The 23109-nt window shown below is 43.2% G+C and overlaps 1 protein-coding gene across 1 annotated transcript in view; it reads left to right on the forward strand.

Annotated features, from left to right (window-relative positions):
- ENTHD1 (ENTH domain containing 1) overlaps nucleotides 1–23109 on the forward strand; it is a 144782-nt gene that overhangs the window by 23631 nt on the left and 98042 nt on the right. The window contains exon 2 of the mRNA XM_062201876.1: nucleotides 21328–21567. Within this exon, the coding sequence (XP_062057860.1) occupies nucleotides 21328–21567 (240 nt within the window). The remainder of the gene's footprint in view (nucleotides 1–21327; nucleotides 21568–23109) is intronic.

The following is a 23109-nucleotide window of genomic DNA, read 5'->3' on the forward strand; positions in this document are numbered from 1 at the left end:
GTTTTCCTCCGGCCCTCTCACACACATAGGCTGATTTCTGACTTCCGACCTAACACTTCTATGTCTTCAAATTGTGATTTTTGCCTTTTACAATGTGTTTTAGCAGACAGTGGGGGTCGGCACCCACACCCACCATAGAGCCCATGGAAGGGAAGCAGAGGGTGGGATTGTCATCCACGCCCACTGTTGCCTAGGCATAAAGCCTATGGAGGTTGTGGTGCCTGGTACCAGGACCTCCAGACGAAGCAGAGCAGAATCACAACCCATGGTAGAGGTCGCGGTGGGAGATTCCCTGTTCCCTGTCTTAGGTTTTTTATGGCCGGTGTGCGGATGGAAATCACAGAGCATTCGGTGGTGAGGAGGGAAGTCAATGGGTGTGCTTTGTGGCTGACAGAAGTCCAGGATCCCAAAGCAGCTTAGATCCCCAAAGGGAGAGCAGGGTTGATGGGAGAGCCTGGATCCAAGTCACAGCACCAATGAAAGACTGCCTCAAAGCACACCAAACACCGGAGTTAAAGGAAAAGTTTATGTCGGGTGGGGGAGAACCCGACAGACTGGAGGGAGAGGGTGAGAGAGGGCAAAAAAGAGAGGGGTCCAGAAAGCACGTGTGTGGGGAGGCAGGTCCTGCTATAGCCTTGCAGAGGGTAGGGAAGTGGGAGCAATGAATCCCATTAGGGTTGGGGTGGAGTTGCTGCTTATGGTTGGGCTGTTTTGTCATCTGACTCCTAGTAAGCCAGGTTGGGTCCTGGAAAGGCCGAATCCATTGCACAAGGTGATGGCTGGACCAGAGCCCAAGATGGCGTCTGGGGCTTGAGATGGTGCCTCAGATAAGATGGCACCATTTTACTAACAACCATGAACTGTGATCCAAAACATTTTATGGAAAATTCCAGAAAAAAAATTTTAAATAACTTTAACTAGAACTTTTTATAATTTTTCTATTTTATTATTAGTTATTTGTATTAATCTTTAACTGTGTCTAATACATAGGTGAACCTTTATCACAGGTGTGTATGTATGGGAACAAACATAGTATATAAGATTTGGTACTTTCCAAGGTTTCAGGCTTCTATTGGGGGTCTTGGAACATGTCCTGTGTGAATAAAGAAGAGCTATTCCACATGTGGAGCTACAGCTCAGAGAAACTGAATGATTTAGGTAAGGTTGTGCAGCTAATTAATGGCTGGACATAATTGGAGCTCATCTATCCTAATACTAGTCATGTTCTGTACATTAAACAGCTGCTTCTAATTGAATCTTAAAAATAGTTTAATGGAATTTCACTGACTACTAGGATGAATTAATTAAAATTATCTGCAAAATACTCAATCAAATGTGAAAAATTTTCATATCATCAAAGTATTAATACACAAGTAAGGTAAAAATACTTGAGTTTTAGGAAATGCTTGGAGGATGGTTTATATGCTGTTTTATTCTCCTTTAGGTAAGTCGTGAAGCTGCAGCTAATTTCACGTAAAGCGTTTTAAAATGGCTTTAATTCAGATATACGTACGTACACACATAAACAAGGTACTTCAAAAGGCTTGTGGAAGATGGAATTAGAAGATAAGTTTATTTTGATGCAGTTTTTTAAAAAAGTTGTTTTTGTTTATTTGAAAGAGTTACAGAGAGAGATCTTCCATCCTCTGTTTCATTCCCCAAATGGCTGCAACTGCCATTTGGATCTCCCACTTGGATCCAGAGGCCCAAGCACTTGGACCATCTTCCACCGCTTTCCCAGGTACATTAGCAGGGAGGTAATTGGAAGTGGAGCATTAGCAGGGAGCAGGATTGGAAGTGGAGCAACCAGGACACAAACTGGTGCCCATATGGGATGCTGTTGTTGCACTGGCTGCTTAACCTGTTGTGTTACAACACTGGCCCCTGGTACAAAAAATTCGAAATCCATGCGTGTGAGGAATCTTCAAAAACTTTGTGAAAAATGTGTGTTATGAAAAAACTACATGGATTTCAAACTTTATGTGCCAAAATAAATATCGTTTTCCTTAACAGCTTTATTTATTTATTTGAAAGTCAGAGTTACACAGAGGGAGGAGAGGTCTTCCATCTGCTGGTTCACTCCCCAGATGGCCGCAACAGCCAGAGCTGCGCTGATCCCAAGCCAGGAGCCAGGAGCTTCTTCCGGGTCTCCCACGTGGGTACAGGGGCCCAAGGACTCAGGCCATCCTCTACTGCTATCCCAGGCTATAGCAGAGAGCTGGATCGGAAGTGGAGCAGCTGGGTCTCGAACTGGTGCCCATATGGGATGCCGGTGCTTCAGTCTAGGGTGTTAACCTGCTGCATCACAGCAGTGGCCCCCAAAATAAATATCTTAATTCTATTTTGCACAAACTTTTTGAAATATCCTTGTATTTAAATTGAAGGTATATTTTTATAAAAGGAATACATTTTGAAAAGACAAATTTTCAATATTAAAAAGTTAAGCTATTTTACTGGGGGTAGCATGCCTTGGTGACATTACTGCTGATTTATTATTTTTAAAAAAATTTATTTATTTGTTTGAAAGTGTAACAAAGAGAGAAAGAGACAGGGAGGGAGGGCGGGAGGGGGGGAGAGAGAGAGAGAGAGAGATCTTCCATCTGCCGGTTCACTCCCCAGATGGCTGCCAGCTGCCAAGGCTGGCCCAGGCCGTAGCCAGGAGCTTTATCAGGGTCTCCCACATGGGTTCAGGGGCTCAAACACTTGGGCCATTTTCTGCTGCTTTCCCAGGCCATTATCAGGGAGCTGGATCAGAAGTGGAGCAGCCAGGACACAAACCAGTGCCCCTATGGGATGCTAGTGTTGCAAGGTGGCTTTACCTGCTATGCCTCAACTCCAGCCCCCAGTCCTGCCATTTCAGCCTTCCGCTATGATTGTCTTCATCTAATTTTGGAAGTTAGGTGGTCGACATTTATGTTCCTGGCAGGTCCTTGCATAGGCTGCTGTTTTGCTGTGACGTCGGTTGTGTTGTTTGTTGGGTGGATACCAGTCACCAACTTACTTGCTCACCAAAGTTTAAATGAATATCTTGGACTAAGAACTGAGTTTTTTATTTCATGGTTCAGGGATATAAATTAAAATATATAAGATAAATACACTGGAATATCTAGTACTTCTATTTGTATTTACATTAGGTTATAAATTATTAAAATCTCTTTTGGAATGGAGGGTGTTTTTTGAGTCCAGGCTCTCTCAGTAGGAGAGAAAGCACCAAGTATTTGCCCCTGGGAAGGTTTAGACAGAGGGAAGCATGGGTGAGTAGGAGGAAAAAGAAACGACTGGAGTTTTCCTTTTCAGGGTAACCATAACAAGTAGAGCCAAGATACCTGGAAGAATGTGTTCAAGGAAAATAAAATACTCTAACAGTGGGAGTAACCATTTGCTCTAGATGTTCATCAGCCGTGTCAAGGCCATAAAGCGCTACAAATTAGGGCTGTTCTTAGTTTTCTGGAAGGGGCCGGGCTTGGGGTGGCTGGGGCACACTGTGCGGTACAGTGGTTAAGCACAAGGAAAATGTCCAGCTTCAGAGTGCGTCAGACTTCATTATCTTCTACTCGTGTCACATGGCACTGGGCAGAGTTCTGTGAAAGTCCACCTGACAGCTGAGGGTTCGTGTTACTACAGTGCGGGGTGGGTTAACATGAGCTTCTGAGTACATTTGTATCTTCAGTAAATGTAATTCCCAGACAAATATTTTTGATGAACAAATAGTTTTCTTTAAAAACCTAAGTTACAGACTTTAGGTGATTGTAAACCTTGTGGTTAGAAGTTATATTGGGGCCAGCGCCGTGACTCACTTGGTTAATCCTCCACCTGGGGCACCGGCATCCCATATGGGCCCCGGATTCTGTCCCGGTTGCTCCTCTTCCAGTCCAGCTCTCTGCTGTGGCCCGGGAAGGCAGTGGAGGATGGCCCAAGTGCTTGGGCCCCTGCACCCGTGTGGGAGACTGGGAGAAGGCACCTGGCTCCTGGCTTCGGATCGGCATAGCTCTGGATGTCGGAAGGAAGCCCTTTCTCTCTGTCTCTCTCTCTCACTATCTAACTCTGTCAAATAAAGTAAAAAAGAAAAATCTTAAAAAAAGTTGTTACTGTGAGTTTAAGCAAAAATTTTACTTAAAATAGTTGAATGTATCAGACAGCCTTGTGGTCTTTTTCAACAAATGTAGTTGTGTTGGTAATCCTGATAGCAAGAAGCAAAGCATGAATTTGCTTAAACTGAAATGTGACCTTGCCCAGCCGCCTAGTCTTCCTATCCTGTACCTCATTTGTTGTACTCATTTGGATGACAGAGAGTAGTAAACAGGAAAGGGAGAGCAATCAGTTTAGCACTTCCAGTGTTGTGTCAATAGGATTATTCTCTATTAAGGGTCTTATCAAATAAAATAGTTTATAATTACATACTAAAATCAGAGAAATTAAAGCCTATGTTTTATCATTTTTCTAGAGTTACTCTACTTTCTGGCTTATTAACTTTGAAATTACTTCATCACTCTAAACCTTACTTTCGCTTTTGTACAGTGGACTTAATAATTAGCTCTGGGAATCGTTGTGAGGATTAGAGTTTTTTTCTCTCTCTCTCTCTTTTTTTTTTTTTTTTTTGACAGGCAGAGTGAATAGTGAGAGAGAGAGACAGAGAGAAAGGTCTTCCTTTTTGCTGTTGGTTCACCCTCCAATGGCTGCTGTGGCCGGCGCATTGTGCTGATCCGAAGCCAGGAGCCAGGTGCTTATCCTGGTCTCCCATGTGGGTGCAGGGCCCAAGGACTTGGGCCATCCTCCACTGCCTTCCCAAGCCACAGCAGAGAGCTGGCCTGGAAGAGGGGCAACCGGGACAGAATCCGGCGCCCCAACTGGGACTAGAACCCGGTGTGCCGGCGCTGCAAGGCAGAGGATTAGCCTGTTAAGCCACGGCGCCGGCCAAAGATTAGAGTTTTGTCTGCAAGTTAAGTGCACAGTAGTAAGCCATCAGTCATGGTTAGCTAGTACTGTCAGTCCTTGATAGACTTTTACTTGTGTGTGTGTTTTTTTTTTTTAACTTTTATTTAGTAAATATAAATTTCCAAAGTACAGTTTATGGATTACAATGGCTTTTCCCCCCCCATAACTTCCCTCCCACCCACACCCCTCCCATCTCCCGCTCCCTCTCCCATTCCATTCACATCATGATTCATTTTCAATTATCTTTATATACAGAAGATCATATATTTTAAGTAAAGATTTCATCCGTTTGCACCCACACAGAGCATAAAGTGTAAAATACTGTTTCAGTACTAGTTATAGCGTTAAATCACATTGTACAACACATTAAGGACAGAGATCCTACATGAGACATAAGTACAGAATGACTCCTGTTGTTGACTTAACAATTTGACACTCTTGTTTATGGCGCCAGTAATCTCCCTAGGCTCTAGTCATGAGTTTCCAAGGCTATGGAAGCCTTTTGAGTTTGCCAACTTCGATCTTATTTAGACAAGGTCATAGTCAAAGTGGAAGTTCTCTCCTCCCTTCAGAGAAAGGTACCTCCTTCTTTGATGGCCCATTCTTTCTACTGGGATCTCACTCACAGAGATCTTTCATTTAGGTTTTTTTGTTTGATCCCAGTGGAAAGAACGGGGCCATCAAAGGAGGAGGTACCTTTCTCTGAAGGGAGGAGAGAACTTCCACTTTGACTATGACCCTATCGGAATAAGATCAAAGTCAGCGAACTCTAAAGGCTTCCATAGCCCTGGCAACTCATGACTAGAGCCTAGGGAGATTACTGACGCCATGAACAGGAGTATCAAATTGTTAAGTCAGCAACAGAAGTCACTGTGTACTTACATCCCATGTGGGATCTGTCCTTAATGTGTTGTCTAATGTGCAGTGATGCTATAACTAGTACTGAAACAGTATTTTTACACTTTGTGTTTCTGCGTGGGTACAAACTGATGAGATCTTTACTAATTATATACTGAATCGATCTTCTGTATATAAAGATAATTGGAAATGAAAAAAAAAAACCTGGTGTTAAATTGGAAATGGCATAGAAAATTAATTAATTTTTAAAAAAAATATTATGTAGGATCTCTGTCTTTAATGTGCTGTACACTCTTATTTAATGCTATAACTAGTACTCCAACAGTATTTTTTTTCACTTTGTGTTGCTATATGGGGGCAAACTGTTGAAATCGTTACCTAATATATACTAAACTGATCTTCTGTATATAAAGATAATTGAAAATGAATCATGATGTGATTGGAAGGGGAGAGGGAGCGGGAAAGGGGAGGGTTGTGGGTGGGAGGGAAGTTTTGGGAGGGGGAAGCCATTGTAACCCATAAGCTGTACTTTGGAAATTTATATTCATTAAATAAAAGTTTAATTAAAAAAAAAAAGAAATGTGCCAGGGGATTCCAATACAATCCCATCAAGGTGGCATGTACCAATGCCATCTCACTAGTCCAAGTGATCAATTTCAGTTCACAATTGATCACACTGATAGGTCTAAGAGTCAAAGGGATCACACAAACAAGACTAGTGTCTGTGAATACTAACTGATAGAATCAAAAAGGGAGAGAACGATCCAACATGGGAAGTGGGATACGCAGCAGGCTCATAGAATGGCAGATGTCCTAAACAGCACTCTGGCCTCAGAATCAGCCCTTAAGGCATTCGGATCTGGCTCAAGAGCCCATGAGAGTATTGTAGGCATGGAAAGCCAAGGCACTCTGGAAAAAATACTTGTGTTATTTTTATTTCCTGGAACATAAGTCAATGCTGAAATGTAGAGCTCAGTGCAGATATTCACCAGGAAGAACTTTACTGCTGTGCTGGGAGCTGAGCAGCTGCCCGTGGGACATCCCTAGCATCTTGGTGACAAGTCTGCTGCAGTCCTGGCACACTGCTGAGACCACTGCCTTACAGGTCAGAGTGTTGGGAGGGCTAACTGCTTTATTTGTGACTCTGTTTCTTCACTGGGTCTAGTGGAGGTGAGGATCAAATATTTGCTAATTAAATGACTAATGGTGGGTAGTGGGTAAAGCTGCCGCCTGCAGTGCTGGCATCCTATATGGGCGCCGGTTCTAGTCCCAGCTGCTCCACTTCTGATCCAGCTCTGCTATGGCCTGGGGAAGCAGTAGAAGATGGCCCAAGTCCTTGGGCTCCTGCACTCACATGTGAGACCTGGAAGAAGCTCCTGGCTCCTGGCTTCAGATTGGTGCAGGCATCTAGGGAGTGAAAGACACCTCTCTCTCTCTCTCTCTCTCTCTGTGCCTCTCTGTAACTCTGCCTTTCAAATAAAATAAATAAATATTTTAAAAAATAAAAATAAATGACTAATGGGCTGCATGAATGACAAGTGTGTTATTGGCCTAAAGAAGGGATTAGTAGCTTTTAAGATTTTTCATTTTATCTGTTGTTCTTTTTTTTTTCTTTAAGATTTATTTATTTGAAAGTCAGAATGACACAGAGAGACATCTTCTGTCCTCTGGTTTGCTTCCCAGATGCCTGCAATGGCTGGGGCTGGGCCAGGCTACAGCCAGGAGCTGAGAACTGCACGAGTCTGATAAATGGGTGGCAGGAATCCACGTACGTGAGCCACCATCTGCTACTTTCCAGGCGCATTTAGCAGGGAGCTAGCTTAGAAATTGAGTATCCAGGACTTGAACTAGGAGTTTGATAAGGAGTGCATGTGTCCCGAGAGTTGGCTTACCCCACTGCACCACAATCTACACCCCCGTTCTTTGAGTTTTCTAGTGTTTCTGTGTGTAGAGTTATTCTCATTTCGTTTTCTTGTTTTTTGGAGACAATTGAAGTTTTTTTTTTTCCATCTACTTGAAAGGAAGAGTGAGAGAGAGCAAGAGCACGGACAGGTGTGCTGTCACCCTCTGGTTCACTCCCCAAATGCCTGTAATGGCTGGTGGTGGGCTGGAGCCAAATTCAGGAGCTCACAATGCAATTCTGATCTCCCAAGCTGGATGAAACCCAACTACTTGAGCCATTACTGCTGTCTCCCAGATCTGCGCTAGCAGGAGGTGTGGTCTAGGAGCCAAAGCCAAAAATTTAACCCAGGTGCTGTGATCTGGGACATGGGTGTATTAACAGCTAGGCCGAATGCCTGCTCCTGTAGTTTCCATATTTTTTTAAAAAAGATTATTTGCTTGAAAGAGTTACAGAGGGGGGGAGGGGTGAGAGAGAACGAGAGATGAATCTTCCATCCTCTGGTTCATGTCTCAAGTGGCCGTGATGGCAAGGGCTGAGCCAGGCTGAAGCCAGGAGGCTCAGCTAGGTCTCACACGTGGGTGGCAGGGACCCAAGCACGTGAGCCATCCTCTGCTGCCCTTCCTAAGCCATTAGCAGGGAGCTTGATCAGAGGCAGAGCGGCTGGGACGTGAACCATATGGGATTCTGGCATTGCAGGTGGTGGCTTCACCTGCTGCACCACAGCATCAGCACCCATAGCTAGGGTTTTTAATTGGATCTCTCCAAATCCATTTGTGTTTATTTCATTTGTGCCTGTCTTTATTTTGTTTTATAATTTCATATTCTTGTTGTGAATATGGGTCCTGTATTAACCTCAAGCATATATTTGAAAATATTAGAGGATTTTTAAATCCCATAAAATATTGATTTCCATGGAAGATCCTATAGAAGCATTTGTTTCATTTAGAATAAATTTATGTTTCTGTTGTTTTATTGGCTGTATTTCCTATCATTAGATCTTTTTTTTTTAAAGATGTCTTTCTTTATTTGAACACAGAAAGAGACATCTTCCATCTCCTTGTTCACTCCCGATAGCCACAATGGATTTGGGCCAGGCCAAAGGGAGGAGCTCAAATCCACCCAGATCTCCCACATGGGTGGCAAAGGCCCACATACATGACCCATTTTCTGCAGCTTTCCCAGGTGCATTAGCAAGGGGCTGGATCATTAGTGGAGTAGCCAGGATTCAAAACTGCACTCCAGTATGGGATGCCAGCGTCACAAGTGGTGGCTCAACCTGCTGCACCATAATGCTGATCCCAGCATTAGATTTTTAAACATGTGTTTTGGAATTTTAGTTTTCAGGCTTATTTTGAGTGGGAGGTTCTTCCCACAACCACCCACGTTCTCTTTTTCTTTTATGTTGGTTTTGTATTTCCCTGTACCCAGCTCCCTCAGCATCTCCAGTGCAGGCCTTATAAAGGTAGTCTGGGGCTCACACCCTGCAGATATCACAGCATGTCACAGACCAAGGGGCTAAGCAAGCAGGTGGCTTAACTTACTTCCAAGTTTAAGCCTAAATGATTATCCTCCTGCTTCTAGGTCTCCTCAGAAAATAAGTAACAGTCTAGGAAGCAGTTAGGAGCTGTTTCTTTTTCTTTCTATTTATTCTCTGACAAACACAGACCCCAGCTAACATCAAAGTGTGGGCTCAGCTCTGGTTCCCTAACACCCAAGGAGCTGAACTCCAGGCTGCCACATCAAGAGCCTCGCAGCCTTGTGGCTCCAGCCCTGCTCCTTGCTTTTTCATTCTCTTGTGTTTCTGTTTTGTGGACTTTCTAATCTTGCTCTTGTAACTGGCAGCGTCTGTTATTGCTCTATATTTGCTGCAGAGAAGAGGGGTATTTTGCAGCATGAACTTACTGTGCCAACATGACAGGTTTTTTTTTTTTTTTAACTTGAAAGTTCACTTGGTCAGATGCTATGGGTACTTTGCCCTTCCCCTGCAGGCATTGTGGAGGATAAATTGAAAGGGAGATAAGTAAATGATTTGGGATACCAAAGGCAACAAATGACCAGGGTCTGAACTAAGGGAAATGGAGAGGAGAAAATGGATTTAGAAGATACATTGTGGATATAATCAGTAGACCTGGGTAACTGAATTTGGGGATGTTTATATTTCTAATAAGACTGGAGGTTTTCAAGATGGCAGAATAGGGAGGGAGCTTTCTGCTCTCGTCTAGGGGGAAGATAGTTTTAAAAGTGGAGGGAGCAATCTCAGGGCAGTTAGGTAAAAAATAGCAGAAGGACACTGTGGACCTGTGTGGAGGGTAGGACATGCATAACCCAGGACCCCAGCAGCTGAGAGCCTCAACATCAGCTCTGGAGAGAGGGGAGACCAGACTACAGCAGCCCAAGTCTCTGGTGATAAAACTGTTGGAAGAACCTGGCGGGAGTCTGGCTTAGAGCCCTGTGGGGGACAGTGTACTTGCCAACCTAGAGGAAAAAAAGGGGGCATGTTTCTCTCTCCCTGACCACCTGGCACTGGTGTCCTGTAACTACCTGAGAGAGGGCAGCTGCCATCTTGGACATACGTAATAGCTATGCCTCCTTGTGTCCATGTACCCAGCAACCAACCGAGAGGAGATGCCTGAGTTTGGCTGGGAGAATTGACAGGGGGCTGGGAGCTTGTGACTGTGGGAGTCTCGTGTGCTGGGACTGTGAAAGCACTGTGGCTGCATGGGAGGGTGCAGGGTGCGGCTGGGACTTTGGGCAGTCACTGTGAAGGCTCCACATGCTCGGGGCTCCCTGATTCCCTGGTGAGGGTCATTACTACAGGATCCATGTTCACACCGAGAACTACACAGATCCTTTGTGTGGTTCTTAGGCAGAGTGGATGAAAATTGCACCCACTGTAGCTAGTGCCCAGGCATTGATCTCTTTTGAGGAGAGGAGGTGAGCATGAGAATATGCAGAACAAACCTCTCCTCTGATTTAAAAAAAAAAAAAAGCAAGATTTACCACACTCAACTTGGATGTCACCTTGGATAGTCCCCTCACCCTGGAGCACTGAACAAGGTTCCCTGACCATACCCAGCACACACTTCTAGGTATTCAGTGAAAGAGTGGACAGTCTACTAAGCCACAAAGGCATAGTCCAAAGGTAAAAGCCATCACGGTGGGGGTGGGGAGACCCAACAATAATAACAAATGCCAAATAATAAATGTAGCAAATCAAGAAATGAGAATAAGGAAAACAATATGACACCCCCCCCCAAAGAACACAACACTTCAGTACTAGAATGTGAAGATGAAGAGATTGATGAAGTGCCAGAAATGGAATTTAAATAAATTGATTGTAGGATTACTTAGAAGTAATCAGAAGTAAATTCATAAACTAAAAAAAATCCATACATCACGTGACTGAAATTTTTCCCACAAAATTGAGATTTTAAAGAGAAATCAAAATGAAATATTGGAAATGAAGAATTCAATAGAACAAATAAAAATATGATGGAAAGTCTTAAGAACAGACACAGTGAGGAAGAAGAAAGAATATCTGAGTTAGAAGACAAATCTCTGGAGAAGAAAAATCTCTGGAAATCTTATAGTCAGACCAAAATAGAGAAGAAATTAGAAAACTAAAAGCAATGTTGGAGATTTATGGGACACTATAAAAACCCAACATACAGGTCCTAGGAGTTCCTGAAGGTGTGGAGAGAGTGGATTAGAAGGCCTTTTTAGTGAAATAATTACAGAAAACGTCCCTAACTTGGAGGAAGAAAGGGACGTCCAAGTATAAGAAGCACATAAAACTCCTATTAGACATGATCAGAAAAGATCTTCACCACAATGCATTGCAGTCAAACTCTCCACAGTAAAACTTAAAGAAAAAATTCTAAAATGTGCATGAGAGAAATGCCAGATTACTTTCAGAGGATCTCCAATTAGACTCACAGCTGACTTCTCATCAGAAACCCTACAGGCAACGAGACAATGGTGAGATATATTTCAAGTCTTAAGAGAAAAAAAACTGTCAACCCAGAATATTGTACCCTGCAAAGCTTTCATTTATGAATGAAGGTGAAATAAAGACAGATTGAAAGAATTTGTCACTAGTTGTCCAGCCTTAAAAAAGATGCTTAAGGATGTGCTATGCTCAGAAACACAGAAACATGGTCATCACTATGAAAGGTGAAGGCAAAAAAATCTCCCAGTAAAAGTACAAAGGAAATCCAAAGTAAACAATATGAATATTTATGCAAAAATGGCAGAGTCAAGTCATGACTTATTAGTAGTCACCTTGAATGTAAATGGCCTCAGCACTCCAGTTAAAAGATACAGACTGGCTGAATGGATTAAAAAGCAAAACCTATCAATTTGTTGCCTACAAGCAACACATCTCACCAACAAAGATACACGCAGACGGAAAGTGAAAGGATAGAAAAAGATATTCCATGCCAACAGAAACAAAAAATGAGCTGGTATAGCCATCCTAATATCAGACAAAATAGACTTTAACACAAAAACTGTTAAAAGAGACAAAGAAGGGCACTATGTAATGATTAAGGGATTACTTCAACAGGAAGATGTGACTATTATAAATGTATGTGCACCTAATTACAGGGCACCTGGCTATTTAAAAGAAATGTTAATGGTTCTAAAGGGAGACATAGACTCAATACAATAGTAGTGGGGGACTCCGGCATTCTACTTTCAGCAATGGACAGATCAACCAGACAGAAAATCAACAAGGAAACAACAGAGTTAATCTACACTATAGATCATATGGACCTAACAGATATCTACAGAACTTTTCATCCTACAGTTGAAGAATACACATTCTTCCTCCCAGTGCATGAAACTTTCTCTAGGATAGACTGTATGCTAGGCCATAAGGCAAGTCTTAGCAAATTCAGAAAAAAATTGAGATCATACCGTGCATCTTCTCTGACCACAACAGAATGAATCTGGAAATCAACAACTCAGGAATCTCTAGAGCATATATAAACATGTGAAGACTGAACAATATGCTCCTGAATGAACAGTGGGTTATTGAAGAAATCAAAAGAGAAATAAAATTTCTGGGGCGGCACCGTGGCTCACTTGGCTAAGGAGCCAGCATCCCATATGTGCATCGGGTTCTAGTCCTGGTAGCTCCTCTTCCAGTCCAGCTCTCTACTGTGGCCCGGGAGGGCAGTGGAGGATGGTCCAGGTGCTTGGGCCCCTGCACCCGCGTGGGAGACCAGGAGGAAGCACTTGGCTCCTGGCTTCGGATCGGCATATTCCAGCCATGGTGGCCATTTGGGGAGTGAACCAACAGAAGGAAGACTTTCTCTCTGTCTCTCTCTCTCACTGTCTAACTCTATCTGTCAAATAAATTTTTTAAAAAATCTTTAAAAATTTCTGGAAATGAATGAAGAGAATAATACAACATATCAAAACTTATGGGATACAGTAAAAGCAATGTTAAGAGGAAAGTTTATAGCAATTGTTGCCTATATCAAGAAATTGGAAAAGCACCAAGTAAATGATCTATAAGTGTATCTTAAGGACCTAGAAAAACAACAGTGAACCAAACTCAAAACTAGTAGGAGAAAAGAAATAATTAAAATTAGAGAAGAAATCAACAAAATTTAAACCAAAAAAATACAAAAGATCAGCAAAATGAAGAGCTGTTTTTTGAATAAACAAAATTGACACACTGTTGGCCCAACTAACCAAAAAAAAAAATCCAAATCAATAAAATCAGGATTAAAAAGGAAATGTTATGTTACAGTAGACACCACAGAAATAAAAAAGAATCATTAGAAATTTCTACAAAGAGCTGTTTCCCACAAATTGGGAAACCTAGAAGAATTAGGTAGATTCCTGGACACATACAACCTACCTAAATTGAGCCATGAAGATATAGAAAACCTAAACAGATCAATAATCAAGATAGAAAATGAATCAGTAATGAAGACCCTTACAGCAAAGAAAAACCAAGGACCGGACGACTTCACTGCTGAATTCTACCAGAGATTTAAAGAAGAACTGACTCCATTTATTCTCAAGCTATTCAGAACAATTGAAAGGGAGTGAATCCTCCCAAACTCCTTCTAAGAAGCCAGCATTACCTTAATTCCTAAACCTGAAAAAGATACAACAGAAAAAGAGAACTACAGACCATTTTCCCTGATGAACATAGATGTAAAAATCCTCAACAAAATACTATCCAATCGAATCCAACAACACATCAGAAAGATCATTCACCCAGAGCAAGTGAGATTTATCCCAGGTATACCAGGATAGTTCAGCATTCACAGATCAATGTGATATATCACAATAACAAATTGAAGAACAAAAATCATATGATTATCTCAATTGATGCAAAGAAAGCATTTGATAAAATACAACACCCTTTCATGGTGAAAACTCTACGCAAATTGGGTATATAAGGAACATTTCTCAACACAATCAAGGAAATTTATGACAAATCTGTGGCCAGCATCCTTTTGAATGGGGAAAAGATGGAAGCATTCCCACTGATATCTGGAAGCAGAAAAAGATGCACACTCTCACCATTGCTATTCAGTGTAGTCCTGGAAGTTTTAGCTAGAGCCATTAGACAGGAATAAGAAATCAAAGGGATACAAATTGGAAAGGAGGAGATCAAACTATCCCTATTTGCATATGACATGATTCTATATATTGGAGATCCAAAAGACTCCACTAAGAGACTATTGGAACTCATAGAAGAGTTTAGTTAAGTTGCAGGATATAAAGTCAACACACAAATCAGGGGCCAGTGCTGTGGTGCAGTGGGTTTACACCCTGGCCTGAAGTGCCGGCATCCCATATGGGCGCCGGTTCTAGTCCCGTCTGCTCCTCTTCCAATCCAGCTCTCTGCTATGGCCTGGGAAAGCAGTAGAAGATGGCCCAAGTCCTTGGGCCCCTGTACCCACATGGGAGACCCGGAAGAAGCTCCTGGCTCCTGGCTTCAGATTGGTGCAGCTCCAGCCATTGTAGCCATCTGGGGAGTGAACCAATAGGTCAACACACAAATCAATAGCCTTTGTATACATAGATAATGTCATGGCAGAGAGAATTTCTAAGATCAATTGCATTTACAATAATAATTTATACCAAAAAATCAAATATCTTGAAATAAATGTAACCAAGGATGTCAAAGATGTCTATGATGAGAATTACAAAACATTAAATAAATAAATAGATGAAGACACAAAAAAATGGAAAAATCTTCCATGTTCATGGATTGGAAGAATCAATATCATTAAAGTGTCCATACTACCAAAAGCAATTTACAGATTTAATGTGATACCAGTCAAAATGCCTAGGACATTCTACTTAGATATAGAAAAAATGATGTTGAAATTCATATGGAAACACAGAATATCCCGAATAGCTAAAGCAATCTTATACAACCAAAACAAAGCCAGAGGCATCATAATATCAGATTTCAAGATGTACTGCGGGGCAGTTACAATCAAAACAGCATGGTACTGGTACAAAAACAGATGGATAGACCAATGGAACAGAATAGAAATGCCGGAAATCAACCCATGCATCCACAACTGATTTATCTTTGACAAAGGAGCTAAGACCAATCCCTGAAGCAGGGACAGTCTGTTCAACAAATGGTGCTGGGCAAACTGGATCTCAATATGCAGAAGTATGAAGCAAGACCCCTACCTTACACCTTGTACAAAAACCCACTCAAAATGGATTAAAGACCTAAAGCTACAACCTGATGCCATCAGATTATTAGAGAATATTGGGGAAACCCTGCAATACATTGGCATATGCAAAGAGTTCTTGGAAAAGAACCCAGAAGCACAGGCAATCAAAGCCAAAATTGACAAATGGGACAGCATCAAATTGAGAATATTCTGCACTGCAAAAGAAACACTCAGCAAAGTGAAGAGGCAACCAACAGAATGGGAGAAATTATTTGCAAACAATGCAACTGGTAAAGGATTAATAACCAGAATATATATAAAGAGATCAAGAAACTCAACAACAACAAAGCAAACAACCCAGTGAAGAAATGGACAAAAGATTTAAACAGGCATTTTTCAAAAGACAAGATCTGAATGGCCAACAGACACATGAACAAATGCTCAGGATGACTAGCCATCAGAGAAATGCAAATCAAAACCACAATGAAGTTTCACCTCACCCCAGTTAGAATGGCTTTCATACAGAAATCAATAAACAACAAATGCTAGTGAGGATGTGGGGGAAAAAAGTACCCTAATCCACTATTGGTGGGAATGTAAACTGGTACGGCCACTGTAGAAGATAGTATGGAGATACCTCAGAAATCTGTATATAGACCTGCCATATGACCCAGCCATCCTACTCCTGGGACGTTACCCAAGGGAAATGAAATCAGCATATCAAAGAGTTATCTGTACCCTCATATTTATTGCAGCTCAATTCACAAAAGCTTAGACATGGAATCAATCCAAATACCCATCAGTTCCCCCTGACCTGTGATAACTAATATAGCACCTAAAAGGTAATCCTAGGAAGTGAAATTAACACTTTTTTTTTAAACAGGCAGAGTGGACAGTGAGAGAGAGAGACAGAGAGAAAGGTCTTTCTTTGCCATTGATTCACCCTCCAATGGCCACCACGGCCGGCGCGCTGCGGCCGGCGCACCACACTGATCCAAAGGCAGGAGTCAGGTGCTTCTCCTGGTCTCCCATGGGGTGCAGGGCCCAAGGACTTGGGCCATCCTCCACTGCACTCCGGGGCCATAGCAGAGAGCTGGCCTGGAAGAGGGGCAACCAGGACAGAGTCCGGCACCCCGACCGGGACTAGAACCCGGTGTGCCGGCGCCGCAAGGCGGAGGATTAGCCTAGTGAGCCGCGGCGCCGGCTGAAATTAACACTTTGATATGCAATGACTTTGAACAGCCCTTGTTTCAACTGTTGAGGAACAGTTTTTTTTTTTTTTCATACTTAGTATAGAATTAAATTGTATGTGTATAAGTTAATTGAGAATAGATATTAGTAAACAATAAGAAGGCACAGGAGAGGGAGGAGGCAGGGGGCTGAGAGTGTGGGTACAGTGGCAAGAATCCCTGTATTCCTAAAGCTGTATTTATGAAATGCATTGTTTGTATTCCTGAAATAAAAGGTGTCTGGGGAAAAAATAAGCATGGCCAGAGGAAGGAATATTGGAAGAAGAGCAGGTTTTGGTGGGGCCATGTGTCAGGCAGAGGCAGGGCGTTCAGATGTTTCATAACTCTTGTTTGAAGCCTAATCTATGTTTTCTGAAGATCTTACATTATGTGTCTTTCCTGGTTGTGCATCTCAGAGTCCAAGGTCTCTGAATTTACTGCATTTCCAAATCTCTACATGGTGTTCAGTTATAAAATTATAGACCCTGTCTCAGCATTTGGGAATGTTTTCCTCAATATCTTCATCTATTTATTTTAGAGTATGCCTTACATAAGTATATTTCTGGCCTTCATGAATGTTACAGTCAAGTGGAGGAAAAAGACATTAAATGGGCAATTACAGCCTGGAAATACCTTGTAAGACAAGTGTAATGTGCTATAAGAGTGGAAGAAAGCTGAGCCTGATCATGTCTAAGACCCAGGTATAGGGGCCGGTGCTGTGGTGTAGTGAGTAAAGCCACCACCTGCAGTGCCAGCATCCCATATGGGCGCTGGTTCAAGTCCTGGCTGCTCCAGTGCCAATCTGGTTCTCTGTTATGGCCTGGGAAAGTTGTAGAAGATGGCCCAAGTCCTTGGGCCCCTGCACATGTGTGGGAGACCTGGAAGAGGCTTCTGGCTCCTGGCTTCAGATCGGCACAGCTCTGGCCATTGTGGCCAATTGGGGTGTGAAGCAGAGGATGGAAGACCTCTCTCTCTCTCTGCCTCTCCTTCTTTCTCTGTGTAACTCTGCCTTTCAAATAAATAAATAAATCTTTAAAAAAAAAAACAGGACCCAAGTATAGCTCTGTGGTGGTGGGGGTTATTGTCACTTACAACCAAAAGATTCCTTATTATAACAATATTTTGTTTTATTTTCATTTTAACCTGCACTTCAACTAACCTTTTTATCTTGTTTTCAAAATGATATCCTTGGATGCTTATCTGTTGCATGATTTAGTTTCTTATTTCAGAGACCCTTTTCCATTTCCCCTACCCCCTTTTCTTTCAGACCCAGAGCAGCTGATACCCAGGTTGACACTCCCTGCATTGCTATATTTTAGTGCTGTGCCCGCCATCTTTCCTTTTCAGATGCTCACTGGTCAGAACAAGTAGACGTCAGCTTGCTGTTACTCCTGCTGTTGCTTGGCCCATCCCTGAGGCAGGGCCATTGGGTTCTTCCTGGACTTTCTCACTTCCATTTCTGGTGTTTCAGAACAACTGGATTAGTCCCCAGCGTCCTGAGGGTGGTAGACAGGTAGCCAGGGTAGCGTGAAGCTCGCTTCTGGGGGATTTAGTCCCTGATTTTGGTAAGCTGCTGAGGCCTGGTCTTCCTGACGCTGCTGGCTTGCACCTCAGGGAGGAGCCTGCACATTGGAGTCCCCCACCACTGCAGCTGGTTGTTCACATAGTGGACCTCCTTGACTCTCAGAGCTACTGGGTGGCTCAAATTCCACCAATCCACTCAGGCTCCTAATAGAGTAATCTGCACTTGGCCCTGAATTTCTAGGTAAAAAGTTGTTTCCCTAATTTTGTTTATTTGAAATGGAGAGAGAGAGAGAGAGAGAGAGAGAGAGAGAGAGATCTTGTATCAGCTGGAGCTGTGCCAGGCTGAAGCCAGGGACCTGCAACTTCCTGTGGGTCTCCCACATGGGTGGCAGGAACCCAAGTACCTGAGCCATCAGCAACTTCCTGGGGTGCACATTAACAGGAAGCTGGCTCAGAAGTTGAGCTGGGACTCAAACCCAGGGTGTCTGATATGTGAAACAGGCATCCCAAGTGGCGTCTTAACTCTGTGCCAAATGCCTGTCCCGATTTTTAATTTTTAATTAGGAGTGTTGCAATAAATTATTTCAGACTAAGCAACTTTTTCAGGAAGATAAGTTATAAATTGGCCTCAGTATCTTTCCATACAGCCTAATTTCATTTGTATTATATCAGGGAGAAGATAAGAATTTTTTTGGTAATTTGTTTCTTTTTTTGATTCATTCAGTAACTATGAGTATATACTAAATGTCAGTCATTCTTCTGGAGACTATTTAGAGTATTTAGAATGAGATTTTGCTGCCTTGATGGAGCTTTTATTCTAGGTGAGGAAACAAACAAGAACAAGTGGAGAAATGTTTAATATTAGGTAGTGATAAATGCCTAGGTGACAAGTGAAGCAGGATGGGGAATAAGAGCGATGAAGGTGGGGCCATTTTGGAGTCTGAAGGCTTCTCTGAGGAGGTGACGTAGTAGGGAGACCTGGACATATCCGGAATCCAGGCATCAGGAGAGTTCTCGCAGCGGCTCTCGGGGGATGAAGAGCCTGGTAGGATTGCAGGATGGGCACCGGGGTGGCAAGTGTGGGCCACATGAGGGGAAAGGAGGGGGAGAGTGGAAGGAGATGAGTTCCTGAGGTTCAGAATGGGAAAGCACATCTTTCACGTCTCCCAAACCTAGCTGTGTCATTTTTCTGGATCTGACACATTGTCCCCAAAGGCTGAAATTTACAACAGACTTCTGTTTATCCTGTGACAGAGCCATAACCTGAAACACTGTTGGATTTTTAAAGTTATACACTACAGACTCATTATAGGAAGTTAAAGATGTTTGTAATAATAACATTTGAAGCAGTTAGCCAAGTTTGGAAGGAAGAATTGACTAAGGAGAGAGAGAAGATAATTTTGGTAAAGATGGCAGTGTGAGCAAAGGTTTCTGACACTGTCCGAATCCATCCGTAATGAAGCGATAGTGCTGGCCCCTGTCGTCTGCATATCCCCTGAACTTGACCGTTTCTCATTACTTCCACTGCCGTGACTTGTAGTTAGGAGATGTCAGCACTTTAATTCATCACACTCAGAGCCCAGGATGAGCTTGGTCGTGGGTCTTTAGGAATTTTGCAGTTTACTTCTGGAAGAAGGCTTGGGAAGACCATGAGATACTTAGATGAGTTGGTCCCAAGATACAGAGATGTGGGTGATTTTCCTTTATCATTTCTCACGTGATGGGGTTGAGAATAATACTCACATCTTCTATTTGAGTGAATTACAGGTTGTAGTGTGCTCTGCGTCTGTGAATTAAACTGAGCAGATATGCTTGTACTGCTTTTCTTTCTTTTTTTTTTTTTTCTTTTTTTGGACAGGCAGAGTGGACAGTGAGAGAGAGAGACAAAGAAAGGTCTTCCTTTGCCGTTGGTTCACCTTTCAATGGCTGCTGCGACCGGCGCACTGCGCTGATCCGAAGGCAGGAGCCAGGTGCTTATCCTGATCTCCCATGCGGGTGCAGGGCCCAAGGACTTGGGCCATCCTCCACTGCCTTCCCGGGCCACAGCAGAGAGCTGGCCTGGAAGAGGGGCAACTGGGATAGAATCCGGAGCCCTGACCGGGACTAGAACCTGGTGTCCGGCACCGCAAGGCGGAGGATTAGCCTAGTGAGCTGCAGCGCCGGCCCAGCTTGTACTGCTTTTCAGGTCAACTCAGGCCCAGATAGATGCCTAAGGGCAGGCTGCACCAGGGAATTCTGGCCTTGACTGTGCTTTGCCACTTACTAGTGGTAACATATGTTTTGATAATGATGTCCAGGAAAAGCCAGTTGCCCTCCCTCCCCTTGTCCCACCCCAACAGCTCCCCTTTAAACTAACAAATATATGCAAATGTTGTTAAGTAGGCAGTCTGCCTGCCTGCCTGCTTACCTGTCTCTCCTGTTCCTTTTGTGCCGCTGTAACAGAACAGCACAGACTGAGTCATTTGGAAAGAATAGAAATTTATTGTCTCCCCTTCTGGAGGCTGGAAATTCCAAGGTCCAGGAGCTGGCAGATTGTGTGACGGCTGCTCTCTGCCTCCAAGATGTTGCCTGATGCTGCGTCCTCCAGGGAGGAGTGCTGCGTCCTCGCGTGCTGTAAAGCAAAACTGATGCTGCCTGAAGCCCCTGTTGTAAGGCCTGGACACTCCAGAGGGAGGAGCCTCGTGGCCAGTCACCTCTGAAGCCCCCACCTCTTCATAGGGTCATGTTGGCAGCACCTTAATTCTGGAGGGTGCCCATTCAAACCACAGCACTCTGGTTCTCATCTACTTCTCTTTGCAGAATGCACACACACACACATGATAGTTTATTCTCCTCTTTGCTTTACAAATGCTTTTACTTTAAATCTTTGGCGATATGTCGTGGTCATACATCTGGATCAGTACATCTAGATCTGACTCATTCATCTTTTTATGCTGGATGGTTTGGTTTATTGCAGTCTGTATTGCTTTGAAAAGGAAAAGCCAATACTGTATTTAATGTGAAAAATGTAATGCCAGTGTAGGACACGATTTCATTATAATGATTTACTTCTTAAAGTTTGACAAAAGGAGTATATTTATTGACAGTTCTTTATTTGCTACAGGTCTTTTCACTTTGCTCAGTTTAATTTTTTCTTAATTTTCGTTAGAATACCAATTATTATTAGAGTGTTAACTAGTGTTTCCTTTTATAAGCAAACTCAATGTATTTTTTTCAGGTTATTATATCCGGGAGAAGTCTAAGCAGCTCATGGCATTGCTGATGGATGAGCAGCTGCTGTACAAAGAGCGGGAAGTGGCACGTCGGACCAGACGGCGCACCTGCTCCACGGCATTTCCTAAGAGATTGCCTGGCGCAGGTAACTCACCAACAGCGTGTGCCTCTGCCCCTACGCCAGAGAACCCTGCCTCAGAGAAGAAGCACAAGCGCCCTAAGATTGCAAGCCTCCGGAGTAAAAGTACGTCTAACGGCCGCTGGCCCAGAGTGCAGTAGGTCGCACTTAAGAACAATGTAAAATAGAAATTACTAGGTTTAGTACTAAATTATGACTATTATATCAGTACTGCTATTACTGTATTAGACTTTATATGTGGAGAACAAAGATGAAGATTTAATTCATAACTGGAATAAACTGTTCTCTAAGGGGCTGGGCACTATTTGATTCTACAAATCAATACATTGAAGTCTCTAAAATGTGCTTTAAAATTCTAGAAGTGCTTTAAAAATTCTTCCAGGACAATATTCTGTACTGTTTACCTTGCCTAAATCTTTAAACCAGGACTACTGAATTCTTGTAAGAAAAGGACTTGTTCATAATGTTATGGTAGAAATAAGCAGGAAAATAAAATAGAATGTTCTTTTCTGCAGAATCTGCTAGAACATTGAAAAATGTCATCTTCCCCCAATTTCTGTAGTTACAGACCTTTGTTGATAAGTGTATATCAGGAGTATGCAGTTTGAGGATGCAAGGACATGGATGACATGTGACTTAGATGACCGTCCCTTGAAAGGAACTAAACCTTGCTCCCTAAGGTGCGGGGTGCAGTAGAACTGCCATCGTTACAAGCATTTCCAGAGGCTTGCCTCCTAGCGTTACCAAGTAGCCTCCTCATGGACTCAGTGTGCCTTTCCAAAATCTGTCTGTTGCTGTCTAACCCCCAGTGCCATGTGGGGAGGTGGGGGTCTCTGGAAGCTGATTAGGTTGTTAGGGGTCCCTCGTGAAGGGCATCTGTGCCCTTACCCAGGAGACCCCGGAGAAGCCCTGTCAGCCTCCTCTGGCCAGGTGAGGATGCAGCTAGCAGTCTGCATCTACAGCCCGGAATAGGCCCTTGGACCAGGCCTGGCTGTGCTGGCACCCTGAGCTTGGACTTCTCTCTAGCCCGCAGAACCACGAGAAATCCGCCTCTGTGGTTTATAAGTCACTTAGCCTATGGGGTTGTGTTGTCAGCAGCCTGAACTAAGACATCTATTAAGTAGGATCCTAAAAGTGAGTATGCAGAGGTTCTATATGAATAGATAACTTGAAATTTTAGGTGTAGGAAATTTAAAATGTTAATTAAATTATTAAAGTATAAATAAGTTGTTGAATTGTTAATTAAAAATGTTAATGCCAATATCAATATCCTACTAAAATTATATAAGTACTTCTATGATTTGGTCATTCCCAAATGTTTACTCCATTTGTACTTGTGGATTGGGGAGTGGACATAAAGAGGTGGAGGTGAGCAGCTTGGACTTCTGGGGCCAGCACTGTGGCGCAGCAGGTTAACGCCCTGGCCAGCAGCGCCCGCATCCCATACAGGTGCTGGTTCTAGACCCGGTTGCTCCACTTCTGATCCAGCTCTCTGCCATGGCCTGGGAAAGTAGGAGACGATGGCCCGAGTCCTTGGGCCTTTGCCACCCGTGTGGGAGACCCGGAGGAAGCTCCTGGCTCCTGGCTTCGGATTGGTGCAGCTCTGGCCATTGCGGCCAACTGGGGAGTGAACCAATGGATGGAAGA

The sequence above is a fragment of the Lepus europaeus genome, chromosome 10 (assembly GCF_033115175.1).
Source record: "Lepus europaeus isolate LE1 chromosome 10, mLepTim1.pri, whole genome shotgun sequence".
Lineage (NCBI taxonomy): Eukaryota > Metazoa > Chordata > Mammalia > Lagomorpha > Leporidae > Lepus > Lepus europaeus.